Source organism: Bubalus kerabau, chromosome 16 (genome assembly GCF_029407905.1).
Source record: "Bubalus kerabau isolate K-KA32 ecotype Philippines breed swamp buffalo chromosome 16, PCC_UOA_SB_1v2, whole genome shotgun sequence".
Lineage (NCBI taxonomy): Eukaryota > Metazoa > Chordata > Mammalia > Artiodactyla > Bovidae > Bubalus > Bubalus kerabau.
Window position 1 is genome coordinate 4,628,259 of NC_073639.1, and position 14,994 is coordinate 4,643,252.

Genomic DNA, 14,994 nt, shown 5'->3' on the forward strand with positions numbered 1-14,994 from the left:
TTAGAAGTTGAGAAACTCAGTTACCTGACTTGTTGGTTGTGTAAATGACTGTCTTCTCATTCCATAGGAGCTTCCCTAACTGTTTAGACACTGAAGTTTTGTATTGGACCCCACAGTAAGAGCTTGCACACATTAAACTATCTGAAACAAAGGACATTTTGGGAACTGGATTTCTTCTCACAGCTTAGATAGATACTGGAATAATTGTGATCTAAAACATAATATTCTCAAACCAAACTGATTTCATCATCTTGTGAGTTGGAAGACACCCAGGTGGCAAAGTTTAACTGGTTCCACACTGAGCTTCTTCCCTTAGACTGGGCCCTGCAGCTTACACAGTATTCTCCCTGCATTTTCTCCCCGCCCCGCCCCCCTTACAGAGCCATCTGCAGTTCCTTTGTCTGGCTGTATAGCCTATCTCTCCAAATTTGAAGTCGCCTCTGTCAGCCACCTGCACCTTTCATATCTGTGTAGAGAGAAGCTTCTCAGTGGCTTTTATTCTTTGGGTAGGGTTTATACCTTGTGCAAATCAGGGCATGGAAGTTTATGCACAGGCTGTGTTTGGAAGAAGTAAAACTTTAGTTTTTCTTTTATATGCTTTGTTGTATAAACTTTAGTTCTCTTCCTCAGGATATTCATCCTGCTTGGGGTCAAGACACATTTCTCATAATAGTTAGCAAATGAAAAAATACATGAATGTCGTGAAATGTATAATCTTTTAACATCCTAGAAATAGAGAGGAAGACACTACTATTCATGTTTAATAGATGTGTGTTGAGTTTCTCCTGTGTACCAGATATTGCTATGGAATTCTGGATATAAAATGATTGACAACATAAAATTCTTTAGTTATGACCAGCAGAACAACCAGCGAGGTAATACATGATCACAGAATGCAGTAGAAGATCCAATAGGAGCATGTAATCATTCCTTGGATAGAGATTGGCATTTAGCATGACTCCAGTGTATGATCCGAGTTTTTTTAAAGTGAGTATGAGTTTTCCAGGGAAATAGGATGGGTGGGAGTGAAAAGGGCAGCCCAGGTAGAGGGAACAGAATATGTAAATATAGAGATGTGAAAGATTGATTGCATTTGGTTGGTTTAGTAAGATTAGAGTTTATAGTGTATCTTTATAGTTTATACTGTAGTGTCTATACTGGAGAAGGCAATGGCACCGCACTCCAGTACTCTTGCCTGGAAAATCCCATGGACGGAGGAGCCTGGTGGGCTGCAGTCCATGGGGTTGCGAAGAGTCGGACACAACTGAGCGACTTCACTTTCACTTTTCACTTTCATGCATTGGAGAAGGAAATGGCAACCCGCTCCAGTGTTCTTGCCTGGAGAATCCCAGGAATGGGGGAGCCTGGTGAGCTGCCATCTCTGGGGTCACACAGGGTCAGACACGACTGGAGCGACTTAGCAGCAGCATAGTGCACATGCACTATGGAGTTTGTGTGTGTAGGCACAGAGAGTGTGTGTGTGTGTGGGCACAGAGTGTGTGTGTGTGTGTGTAGGCACAGAGAGTGTGCATGTGTAGGCACAGAGTGGTGTGTGTGTGTATAGGCACAGAGTGTGTGTGGGTGTAGACACAGAGAGTGTATGTGTGTGTGTGTAGGCACAGATTGTGTGCGTGTATGTATGTAGGCACGGAGAGTGTGTGTGTGTGTAGGCACGGAGTGTGTGTATGTGCAGGCACGGAGTGTGTGTGTGTGTGTGTGTGTGTGCAGGCATGGAGTGTGAGTGTGTGTAGGTACGGTGTGTGTGTGTGTGTAGGCACAGAGTGTGTGTGTGTAGGCACAGTGACTAGAAACAAGATGGGAGATGACATAAAATACTTGCTCAGCCTTGTTAAAGAAAATTGACTTGATTCTGGTGATAAAGAGCATCTGAAGAGTTCTTAGCAGTAGGAGAATGCCATAATACCTACTCTGTAGATATGTCATTGGAGAAGGCGATGGCAACCCACTCCAGTACTCTTGCCTGGAAAATCCCATGGGCAGAGGAGCCTGGTAGGCTGCGCTCCATGGGGTCTCGAAGAGTCAGACATGACTGAGTGACTTCACTTTCACTTTTCACTTTCATGCATTGGAGAAGGAAATGGCAACCCACTCCAGTGTTCTTGCCTGGAGAATCCCAGGGAGGGGGCAGCCTGGTGGTCTGCCATCTATGGGGTCGCACAGAGTCGGACACGACTGAAGCAACTTAGCGGCAAACATGTCATGGATACTATTCTGGTTTTATACTACTATATAACAACCTCACCGACCATTTTCCTAGGCTCACAATCTGCGAGCAGAATTCATCCAGGGCACATGGGGACAGTTTGTCTCTGCTCTACAGGGCCTGGGGCTTCAGCTGGGTTGTCTTGACAGGTGGCATGGTTCTAACTGGAACCACATACCTGAGGCTTCAGTCCCTTTGCACATGGCATCTTATGTGTCTGGAACACCCAGGATAGTTTCTTCACTCATTTGTCTGGCTCTTGGGCCAATTGTTGGCTGGTATTCTCCCACCCACTTACTCTTTGTAACTGGCTTGGGTCTCTCATGGCATCTCACCACCAGTAATCAGACTTCTTACAGGACATCTGGCTTCCCCTCAAAGGAGCATTTCAAGACACCAGAACAAATATGACTCCATAATACTGCCTCCACAACCTTCCCTGTTGGTTTCTCGGGGCCAACTTAGATTCCTGTGTGTGAGGTTACTATATAAGGTGTGGATACTAGAGAAATGGTTTTACTAGGGACCATTTTTAGAGACTAGCTCTAAAATGGTGATATGCATAATAGATCAGAAGTTGGGTGAGGATCAGATGGGAGGATGCTGAAGTTACCAGTGTGCAGTAAGATCTGGTTGGTGTAGGGTGGCAGAAAGAGAGGTGGAGAAGAGAGAGCAGAACCAAGAAATAGCAGATAAAATTGGCAAGACCCTCTTAATCTCTAGCATCTGGCACGTAAAGGTACTTGTGGACTGAATGAATTGAAGAAGCATGTTAATTATAGTGTAGATTATTCTTAGTGTCTTGCTCTATACTTGCAGTACAGTAACCTAATTTTTGCTCCCCAGTTATTCATTTACATATCATCAAACATTTTCTATAACCCTTTAAAGATTATTGGGTTATATTCTCATCAATCTGAAGGAAATTATGTGGTTAAATACCATCTTCTTAATAGCTCATTAACTTTCTCATAGGTATATGTTTAATGTCCTTATTTAGATTTTTAAAATTTTAAATATCACATTTAATACAGTCTACTATTATGATGAAAGAAAGTTAATCTCTTCTGCAGATTATTTAGAAGTATGTGGTCCAGCATTTTGCAAACCCAGAGGAAATAAAGTATAAAGGAGATAGAGAAAGCTTCTGACATAGGCATCACAAGGGGGCAGAAAGAGTACCCCCCAGCTAGTCTTCAGTTGGATGTTATATAGTCACTAGCAGTCTGTTAATGAAAGAAAGGAATGTCTTAAAACTCAGCATGGCACCAGGCCCCTCACCCATAAGATGTATTTTGGGATAATCTTGGCACCAAATGGTTCATCCTGGGCCATAAAATGATTAATTTGAATCTTGAAGAAGGGCAGATCACCATACAAATAGTTTCATTTACATAGATTAGGGAAACAACATCTGAGTATAACATACTGGTTTGTCAGGTAAGTTCTGAGCCAAGAGGGGGAACCAACTTGAAGACAGAGTTTGGGGGTAAATGCATAGTACATTAGCATGCTGCTGCTGCTGCTGCTAAGTCACTTCAGTCGTGGCCGACTCTGTGTGACCCCATAGACGTCAACCCACCAGGCTCTCCTGCCCCTGGGATTCTCCAGGCAAGAACAGTGGAGTGGGTTGCCATTTGCTTCTCCAATGCATGAAAGTGAAAAAGCGAAAGTGAAGTCGCTCAGTTGTGTCCGACTCTTAGCGACCCCATGGACTGCAGCCTACCAGGCTCCTCCATCCATGGGATTTTCCAGGCAAGAGTACTGGAGTGGGGTGCCATTGCCATAGCTTAAGACAAACATCTCCATAAGAAAAAGGCATTGGTTATTTCTAGGTTTGAGAATAGTTAACTTCAGGTGAAACCAGGTATCATTATGGCAACACAATATTTTAAGAGAAACCTCCTTTTAAATTTATATAGAGAAAGAAAAAATATTGCTAGTTTTTTTCCTCCTGCCGCTTAAGAGAGATAAAAATGTCTGACACTTGTAGGCTATTTCCTTCGTTTGGAGACCCCTGGCCTTCCTGCCTTTTACCCTGTCAGTGGCTGCGTGGATAGAGTGGTGCTAGAGTGAAAAAGCTGGCTTAAAACTCAACATTCATAAAACTAAAATCATGGCATCCATTCCCATCATTTCATGGGAAATAGATGGGGAAGAAGTGAAAACAGTGACATTTCATTTTCTTGGGCTCCAAAATCACACAGACAGTGACTGCAACCATGAAATTAAAAGATGCTTGCTCCTTGGAAGGAAAGCTATGATAAACCTAGACAGCATATTAAAAAGCAGAGACATTACTTTGTTGACAAAGGTCCATCTAGTCAAGGCTATGGTTTTTCCAGTAGTCATGTATGGATGTGAGAGTTGGACCATAGAAAAGCTGAGCACTGCGGAAATGATGCTTTCTAATTGTGGTGTTGGAGAAGCCTTGAGAGTCCCTTGGAGAGCAAGGAGATCAAACCATTCTATCCTAAAGGAAATCAACCCTGAATATTCATTGGAAAGACTGATGCTGAAGCACCAGTATTTTGACCATCCACCTGATGTGAAGCGCCAACTCACTGGGAAAGATCCTGATACTGGGAAAGATTGAAGGCAGGAGAAGAAGGGGATGACAGAGAATGAGATGGTTGGATGGCATCACTGACTCAATGGACATGAGTTTGAGCAAAGTTTAACAGGTTCCACAGTGAGCCTCTTCCTCTAGACTGGCCCCTGCAGCTTACACTTGGGGAGACAGCGAAGAACAGGGAGGCCTGGCATGCTGCAGTCCATGGGGTCACAAAGAATTGGGCACAACTGAGTAACTGAACAGCAAAAGCATAGTCATGATTTGAAAAACTTCAACCATGGATAAAACTTGGATGTCTTAGCAAGAGTATTATATAAAATGTAATCTCCTTGTATTTTATTCAGATACCTTGGTACATAACTCATTACTTTTCTTTCCCTCATATTCTCTGCAAGGTATTTGAAGCAGTAATAGCTTGGGTGAATCATGACAAGGATGTGAGGCAAGAATTTATGGCTCGGCTGATGGAACATGTACGGTTACCTTTGCTTCCTCGGGAATATTTAGTTCAGGTAAAAGTATTTGCATGACACATAAGTATGCACTAGCACCATGTCCCTGGGGCAACAGTGTGTATATTCTCATTACACAGTGGCAACCGGGCATAGGGCAGTAAATATACCTGATGTCCTCGGCAACTGCTACCTCTTCCGGTCTTAAAGTTTGCTTCTCCCCAGTATCTGGTTTGCATAAGCAAGTACTGGAGCTTGTGGAAGCATTGTCTGTGGTGATATGAGTACATGCAGAAACCACATCTGTAGTTCTGTGTCATTTCTGCATCTCTTGCCTTCCTTCTGATAGCCTCCTCTAATTAGTGAATGGAATGGAATAGAATGGAATTCTAAGCTGAAGAAAACCAGGTTATTTGAAACAAATAGCAATAAATGGATCTTTAGTAGTCTCTGAAAAATTTTAAATTTACTGTTTTATTATTAGCATTCCTTTATACTAGGGTCATTTCAACATTTTAATTTATAATTGAAGCCATCCAGTGAAACTTTTTTTTTTAATTATTTGTTTTTAACTGGAGGATAATTGCTTTACAGTGTTGTGTTAGTTTTTGCCGTTTATCAATATGAAGAAACATTTCTTTATTAGCATTAGATTTGAACATTTTAGAATTGTTTGAAGCTTGTTTACTTGTTGTCATATGTGTAATCACTGGTACTCCGCCTTTAAGAAAATGAACAGAAAAAAAAAAAAAGAAAACAAGAAACCTATCCTGTGCTTGAGGATAGGGATAGGAGGGACAAGATTTATTTGTGGTATAGGCACATTGTTATAAAGTATTTTAAATCCCTTTACTGGATTTTTTTTTTTTCAAGTTTTAAAAGGTTGTCTTTATAATATTACCTCCCCTGCTTGAAGGACTCATTATCTCAATTTTCTAATTTTTCTTACTGTTTGGCCTAAACTATTTCTTAATTTGGCTTAAAGATAACAAATAGATGAACATAGTACTACTAAAGATTATTCTATAACTGACATTGAAGTATATGATTTTCATTGCAGTTCCTCTTTATTATTTATATATTTTTCTCTGCAGACCAGATAGTCAAGCATTTTTTTAGTGATATTTATAAACTTGCCTCTGAAACTTTTAGATTGAACCAGAAGATAGTTATTCTTTTTTCTTCTTCTTTACTTGTTTCTTTGTCATTTTATCATGAATTAGCTATCCCCTCATAGGATGAATCTGATTTCTTCTTTCAGAGGGTTGAGGAAGAAGCACTGGTGAAGAACAGCAGTGCTTGCAAAGATTACCTCATTGAAGCTATGAAGTACCATCTGCTACCAACAGAGCAGCGTATATTAATGAAGAGTGTCCGGACCCGACTGAGGACACCCATGAACCTTCCCAAAGTAGGATCTGCTGTTCATATCTGTTACTATCTCATCTGAAAGGCCCATAATGAGGCTCTTAATTTATTTTACTCATCTGAATTTCCATGTATCCAGGAATTCATTGTAGTATATGTAATTCAACCTCTTTTTTGATTTTGTCTGTGGAGGGTGGGTGTTGTTTGACTCATTTAATCTTTACAAACCACATGAAACTGCTCTTCTGGAACAGAGGCCACTGGTATTTATCCCTTCTGAGTTTCTTCAGCTCTAGTTAACAGCAGAGAAGATAATCAGAGTATGTAGATCTAAAGATTTCTTTGTAAGCTACATGTTTGGGTGATAAGTGAAAACTGAGTAGTTTCACAGAATTGCTTACAACTAAGGATGCTAGCTTGTTTCTTTTGTTACCTCCTATTGTCTGTTGTGTACAAATAGTACACAGTTTGATGGTTCACTCACACATCATACATAGCCATTTCAGTGTACATTTCCCAGATGTCTTCCCAGATCTCCAGTGTTCCTAAATTTCCTATGTGAAAGTTTGTATTCTACCTTTATCTTTTTAGTTGAAGCCATTCATTTCTTACTGATTAAATTTTCTTTACAAATAACCCCTCATTTCTGTCTTTCTGTTTGCAGTTTCTTCTGCTCTGTGTGCATCTTTATAGTACTAGGAGGCCAGCACTTTAAGCACCATTTTGTGTATGGTCTGATCAAAATGATCCATACATAATATAATACTTTTATTTATGTATTGATTTCTAGCTCTCCTGTGTTTGGGGGCAATGATGGATTAAGAAATTAAAATTAATCTGTTGTCTACTGTTTTCTTACATCATCTTTAGTTGTTTTTATATTTCCATTAAATTATATCTTTTATATTCTTTCACTTTAATACTTTTATTTAGTATTTTTTCAAGGGTTTTTTTTTTTTTTGAGCCTACATTTTAATTGCTTCAAATCCATATTAGTAGTGTTTTTCTGTTTTGCCCTGTTTTAAGAGTTCTCAATTTAGAATTGACTATATTTTGCCAATGTGCTACTCCCTCCTTTTTTCTAAATTATTAGTAAATATTTTAATTTAAAATGGACTTCAGTACTCTTCCTGGTGATTCCTCATTAGAAATACCCACTTACCAATATAGTCCATTTATAGGAAGTGTCAGTCCATATTATTGTGTTTATTATCTAAACCAAAACAAGTAATTTGGCAAATAGCATCTGATGAGATCTAGGATCATATAGATTCAAATTTAGCATGATTTTTTTTTAATGTCCCTCTGTGTGTTACTCATCATTTCATAGGCTCCTAGAAATTTGAATGCTTTTCTCAAAATATTCTAAAGTTTTAGTGAAAATTATTGTCACTTAAAAGATATTTACAAGGCACTCACTTCCTACCCTATTTTGAAAATTGGTATTTGCCGTTTTTAAATTTTCTGATCTCTCCTCAGTTCTCCAAGATTTTTCAAAAATAATTGTAAGTGGCTCAGTAAGTACATTAGCTAGTTCCCTTAATACCTTAGTATGCATGCCATCTGGGTCTGCTGATTTTATAAGTGTTTACATTTTCCAAATACCTTTTACCTCCTTTTATAAGAAGTCATCTCTATTAAGTCTTCATTACTTCATATCTGTCCATATTGTTTGGTGTCAGTTTTTGTTCTTACCAAAAAATACAGATTTATAAAAGCCATCTATAGCCTTAGCCCATTTGAATTATTATGTCTTTTATGCTGGTCTTTGTAACTTCCTTCAAAAAGGTTTGTCTTATCTTTAATACTTTTTAAACATTTCATATATTTAAAAGGTCTCTTCTTAACCTGTATATTCCCTTAACTGGCATCTTTAGTTTTGCCTTAGCCTTTAGAGTGAAAACTAATTCTCTTCTAATTTCTGTAATAAGCATGCTACTTTTAAAAACATTCTAAAGAGTTCTTGGTGAAATCCTGTCAATTATTTTCTCTTTTGTGATCATCTGTTCAGTTGACACTGTCTCTGGGCTCTTCTCTGCCAATGGGTTTGGATGGCCCTCCCAACTGTTTTAAACTTTGGATTTCTCAGTTCTTTAGCTTTGATTTCATGGTGGGTATGCCAATCCATGAAAGTTCTCTTCTGCTCTCTCAGGGTGACTAGAGAGTAGGGCGGCAGACCTGACAGGTAGCAGGGAGATATACTGCTGCTAGTTTTGTATTTGCATAGTCTTTCCTGAAAGTTTATTTATCTGCACATATTTTTGAAAAGTGCTTCTACTGGATGCTTTTACAATAGCACTGTTTGTCATTTTAGAGGGTCTATATTCAAGATTAATTCTAACTAGATAGTTAAGAATGAGGCAACATGATTAACAGTAATGATGCATTTTATTATAATCACAATAAGACACATCAGACAAAATGTGGTAGCAGTCCTGGAATAACAGATAATATTTCTACCATGACAGTGACTTATTAGTCTCTGATTCTGTGGACTCATACTTATTTGCATAAGATAAATCTTTTTATAACTCAGACATTAGTTTTGTATCTTCAGTAAACTATCTTGGGGTTGTGTAAGGCACTCATGGATTTGGACAGTATAATGAAAAACTGTGTATGTTTTGCTACTATATGTTATTGTTTAGTTCAGTCTCTCAGTTGTGTCTGATTCTTTGTTACTCCATGGACTGCAGCACGCCAGGCCTCCCTGTCCATCACCAACTCCCGGAGTTTCCATTGAGTCAGTGATGACATCTAACCATCTCATCCTCTGTCGTCCCCTTCTCCTCCCGCCTTCAATTTTTCACAGCATCAGGGTCTTTTCACGTGAGTCAGTTGTTCGCATCAGGTGGCCAAAGTATTGGAGTTTCAGCTTCAGCATCAGTCCTTCCAGTGAATATTCAGGACTGATTTCCTTTAGGGTGGACTGGTTGGATCTCCTTGCAGTCCAAGGGACTCTCAAGAGTTTTCTCCAACATATTTCAAAAACATCAACTCTTTAGCGCTCAGGTTTCTTTATAGTCCAACTCTCACATATATGACCACTGGAAAAACCATAGCCTTGACGAGACAGACCTTTGTTGGCAAAGTCTCTGCTTCTTAATATGCTGTCGAGGTTGGTCATAACTTTTCTTCCAAGGAGCAAGCGTCTTTTAATTTCATGGCTGCGGTCAGTATCTGCATTGATTTTGGAGCCCCCCAAAATAAGTCTGTCACTGTTTCCACTGTTTGTCAGTAGTTGTGTTGTGTGGGCTTAGTTGCTTCTCAGCGTATGGGACTTTAGTTTGATCCCTGACCAGGGATCAAACCCACATCCCCTGGATTGCAATGAAGATTCTTAACCACTGGATGACAAGGCTTAACAATAACCACTGGACCACCAGGGTTAACAATAACACCACAGGTTATTGTTAGCTTCTTTTTTTATTTGGAATCTGTATTTTTGTAAATGCTATCATGTTATTTCTGTCTATTTTTCTTTATTTTACCCAGGATATCTAAATTTGATATTTCAGGAGGCAATTTAAACTAAACTAATATTTAATAGGTGAAGAAAATGAAAGAACAAAGTTTAATTGATCTACATTTCAGAATGCTCACTTGATTTTGTATAACGAATTCCCTATATCTTACCTTCCTTAAATATGTCATATTTAACTTTTCCATACACATGTCTTCATAGTTTTCAATTCCTTTATATTAGCATAATAAGTCGGAGAAGGCAATGGCACCCCACTCCAGTACTCTTGCCTGGAAAATCCTATGGACGGAGGAGCCTGGTAGGCTGCAGTCCATGGGGTCGCTGAGGGTCGGACACGACTGAGCGATTTCACTTTCACTTTTCAGTTTCATGCATTGGAGAAGGAAATGGCAACCCACTCCAGTGTTCTTGCCTGGAGAATCCCAGGGACGGGGGAGCCTGCTGGGCTGCCGTGTCTGGGGTCGCACAGAGTCGGACACGACTGAAGTAACTTAGCACCAGCAGCATAAGTATGGTGTTTCTCATGTGAAACCAGCTGTCTGTTACAAACAATTGGGATGTCAGAGTCATGACACATTTTTGATGGTAGTAGCACTGTCTCTTGATCTCATACAAATATCCCTGCTCTCGTCTTCCCATTATACATTCTTCCTTTCCTGGTTATCTCTGATTTTCAGAGTTCCAAATCCTCAACCCATTTTACTTCTCTTGGGTGAGTAAAGGACAGATATTACTACCTTTCTCTGTAATCAGTAGCACATTTTCCCTTCCCATTTTGATCTACAAGAAGTGAACTGTTGCATGGAAATCATAAGATTCATAGTTGCAAATCATGAAATCTATTCAACTATTATGTTTCTCAAGGATTTTTTGAAAAGTATTCCCTTTAGAGATTTTTTTTTTAACTGATCTTCATCAGATGTTAACCAAGCCTCTTCTAACTATTGTGTAACTGCTGGGCAGAGTTTAAAACTTTAAGCACAGATAGATCTTCTATAGATCCCTAGATACAGGATTGATCTTACTGTCTGTTGCATCTCTGTGATTTCACAACTTTTCCCCCTCCTCTTTTTCCTTTAAGAATAGTAAGAAAGGGTAATGCAGATTTTCTTCATTAATTCTGTATTTTATTTATTTGCATTCAACACTAGGGGAATGACAGGTCTGAAAAAACTTAAATATTTGTGCTGTATCCGATCTTCTTTTTAAGACCTTTAAAATTCTTTCTCCTTTCCTGTAAATTACTAGAATAAGCTTCTTTTTGGAAATAGGACTTACTTTGATTTCTGTGTACCCATCTTTTCTATAGTTTTAAGTACAAGTAGATCATTGCTCAGTCAAGGTGCAAACTTCCCCTTTTTGTGTCTATGAATCATTCCATCTTCTGTTTGAGTTTTTGTTTCTTTTGAACATTCTTTTTCCTGTGCTTATCTAACTTTCTGCTTGAAATGTCCCTGCCGTTCTTTACAGTGTTCTACTTGTGACATCATTGACTTGTACATTCTTCTGAATTGACAGCTATCCAAAGAGTGCTCAGTGTGCTTATTTATATTCATTAAAAGACAAACACATCTATTGCTAAATCCCATCTATCTCTAAAGGTTCTCCCTGCTCCAGGAAGTTTTCACTAAATTATGGCTACATTTCTGATCAGGAATAGCAGTTAATGTCTATAATCATATATAATTGTATATTATTCTTGAACTACTTTAGAATCTTGTCTCCCTAGTGAAATCTATAAGCTCTTAGGGATAGAGACCATGTCTTATATTTCTTATGTAGAACACCTTAGCACAGTTCTGATTAAACACAGATGATAGACACTTAATAAATAGTTGGTGAATTGAGTTGACCTCATTTATTCTCTGCTCATTCATTTGTTATGATTTCTAGTATCTCCATTATCTGGCCTCTTGTTTATTTTATTTGTGGGACATCCATGGAGATCTCTTTACTTGATATCTAGGAATCTGTACTCGCTCGTGAATTTAAATTTAATTAGTGCTCCTTTTTCACTAGTTTTTTTTCTTCTTCTTCCGTCTTTCTTTTAATACCATACTGTCCTTTTCACCTCATCTACCCACTAACATAAATTTCACTTTTGTCTGCTCTCCTAGGTTGTGGAGATCTAATCCCTAGTCATTACAAAGCTGGGATCTAGTTTTTAGCAAGCCCTATGACTGCAGCCTTGCCAGTGCTGATTGCCTGCTGTTTTTGGCTTAAATACTGCTTTTGCTTGAAGGATCAGAAACTTATTTTAGTTTCTGATATCCTTATTTTTGACTAAATGTGCTAGAAAATAGAATTGTAGTTCTAACATATGTGTGCCCCCTTGGTGATGTTTATTAAATGTTTATTAGGTGGTTGTTTTCCCCGAGCTCACCCTACCATCTTCATCCTAATACTCTCCATGTCATTGTCTTTGTGTCAGTAAGACATTTTAAATCCCTGAGTATGCAGTAGTTATTTGTTCAAGTGCTTATACTTCTGCCCTTGCAGTTAATGGTGGTGGTTGGGGGCCAAGCACCAAAGGCTATTCGAAGTGTGGAATGCTATGACTTCAAAGAAGAGCGATGGCACCAAGTAGCAGAATTGCCTTCTAGGAGATGTAGGGCAGGTAAGCATGATGCATTGTGATCATTTCCCTATTGCTGGGTCATTGGAAGTTTCCTCTCAGGTCTTATCTTACTAACTAGAAGAATCTTTATTGGAAAAACTTTGATTAAAATAGCTATGTGATTAAACAGTTATTCAGGAGCCTCATACAACTCACAAGACATTGATGGAGTTAGCAGCTTCTTTCTTTAATTTACTTATTTTTCTGATTCTAATGTAAGGTGGAGTAGCTAACAATTTGCTGGATATTTTCCTGGTTACCTTTGTTGAAGTATTGAGAAGCAGTTCTTTAGCTTGGGACACTTATTGCTAAGAAATTTCTAACTTAGCTATAAGCCACAGTTGCTTTCTTCCAGGCATCTGCTTTTCAAGCATTTGTTGAAATGGACCTTAGTTTAGCCAAAACTGCAATCAGAAAAAGATGTTTGCAATTTCTAAGAATTCTTTCTGAGACTCAAACCTGGATCTGTAAATTCATGTCTCCCATAGCAAAATGAGTTGTAAGCATAACAGAACATTTCTGTTGTGGTAGTCCTTTAACAGTACATCCTGGAGCTTGTTATATAAGATCATAGATTTAACTCATTCCTTTATAGCTGTCTAGTATGTGGGAGGAGGGGTTCTGGATGTAGTATAATTTTTACTAGTTTTTAATTGAACATTAAAATTGTTTTTAATCTTTCTTTATGAACAGTGCTGCAATTCCTTATACATATATCATTATGTATGTGTGCTAATAGATTTAAGTTGGACAAAACTCTAGAAATGGAATAATTATTAAAAGGGTATCTTAAGATATACTAATTATTACTTCCACTAACAGTAAATATGAAGGTACTAATTTCCCTACATACCCTATGAAAGTGAAAGTTACTCAGTCGTGTCCAACTCTTTGCAACCCCATGGACTGTATATAGTCCATGGAATTCTCCAGACTTCCGAACCCAGGGATTGAACCCAGATCTCCCGCATTTCAGGTGGATTCTTTACCAACTGAGCTATCAGGGGAGCCCCTGTAACACCTTATAATTAAGTGTTTGAGTTTTGCAAGCTGGTAGGTGAAAAATTCTTTCACATCTAGTTTGTACTTCTATTTTGAGGAAAGTTAAACATCTTTCTAAATGGTCAGTTCATGGTTTCATGATTTTTGCCATTGTTTTATTATTGATTTTATATGTTAAGGAGAATGGCCCTTTTTTCCTGTCAGTTGTGGTGTGAATATTTATTTGTATTAATCTTTTGACTTTATTTGCATTATTTTTGTGTTGTTTTTGCCATGTAACACTATTACTTTCTATGTGTTCCTGTACCATCAGACTTTTGTCCTTGTACTTATGGATTTCTTTCTTGTATAGAAAAGCCTTACTTAAAAATTATTTGTGTGTATAATTCGTAGTATTAATATATTATATAGCTGTGATAGTTCTCAAAACTTAAGAAATCAGTATTGGTATATTACTATTACCTAAGCTACAGGCTTACTGTATTTTACAATTTTTTGTGTTAATGTTTCTATTCTGTTTCAAGACCTCACATTGCATGCATGCATGTATTTATAATTGAAGTAAATATAGTTGATTTACAATATTGTGTTAGTTTCAGGTATATAGCAAAATGATTCACTTATGTTTATCTTAAGACTATTTTCCATTATACATTATTGCAAGATATTGAATACAGTAAATCCTTGTTGCTTATCTACCTTATGTGTAGTAGTATGTATGTGTTAATCCCACACTTCTAATTTATTCCTTTCCCCGTTTTCCCTTTGGTAGCCATAAGTTTGTTTTCTGTGTCTGTGAGTCTGTTTTGTATGTAGATTTGTTTGTATCATGTTTTAGACTCCACATATGCGATGTCACATAGTATTTGTCTTCTGACTTACCTCTGTATGATATTATCTAGGTTCATCCATGTTGCTGCAAATGGTAGTATTTCGTTCTTTGTTATGACAGAGTAATATTCCAGTGTATGTGTAACACACATTAAACCAATCATCTGTTGGTGGACACTTGGTTTGTTTCCATGTCTTTGCTATTGTAAATAGTGCTACTCTGAGCATTGAGTGCATGTACCTTTACAAATCACAATTTTCATCTTTTCCAGATATATGCCCAGGATGGGGATTGCTGGATCATATTGTAGTTTGCATTTTTAGTTTTTTAAAGAAAACTCCATACCATTTTCCACAGTGGCTATACCAATTTACATTCCCACCAATAGCGTAGGAAGGTTCCCTTTTCTTCACGTCCTTTCCAGCATTTATCATTTGTAG

At 38.0% G+C, this 14,994-nt stretch overlaps 1 protein-coding gene across 5 annotated transcripts in view; it reads left to right on the forward strand.

Annotated features, from left to right (window-relative positions):
- KLHL2 (kelch like family member 2) overlaps positions 1–14,994 on the forward strand; it is a 164,558-nt gene that overhangs the window by 134,649 nt on the left and 14,915 nt on the right. For all 5 annotated transcript variants that reach the window (XM_055550981.1, XM_055550984.1, XM_055550983.1 and 2 more), the window contains 3 exons: positions 5,195–5,311; positions 6,513–6,662; positions 12,603–12,720. In XM_055550981.1, coding sequence (XP_055406956.1) covers positions 5,195–5,311; positions 6,513–6,662; positions 12,603–12,720 — 385 coding nt within the window. The remainder of the gene's footprint in view (positions 1–5,194; positions 5,312–6,512; positions 6,663–12,602; positions 12,721–14,994) is intronic.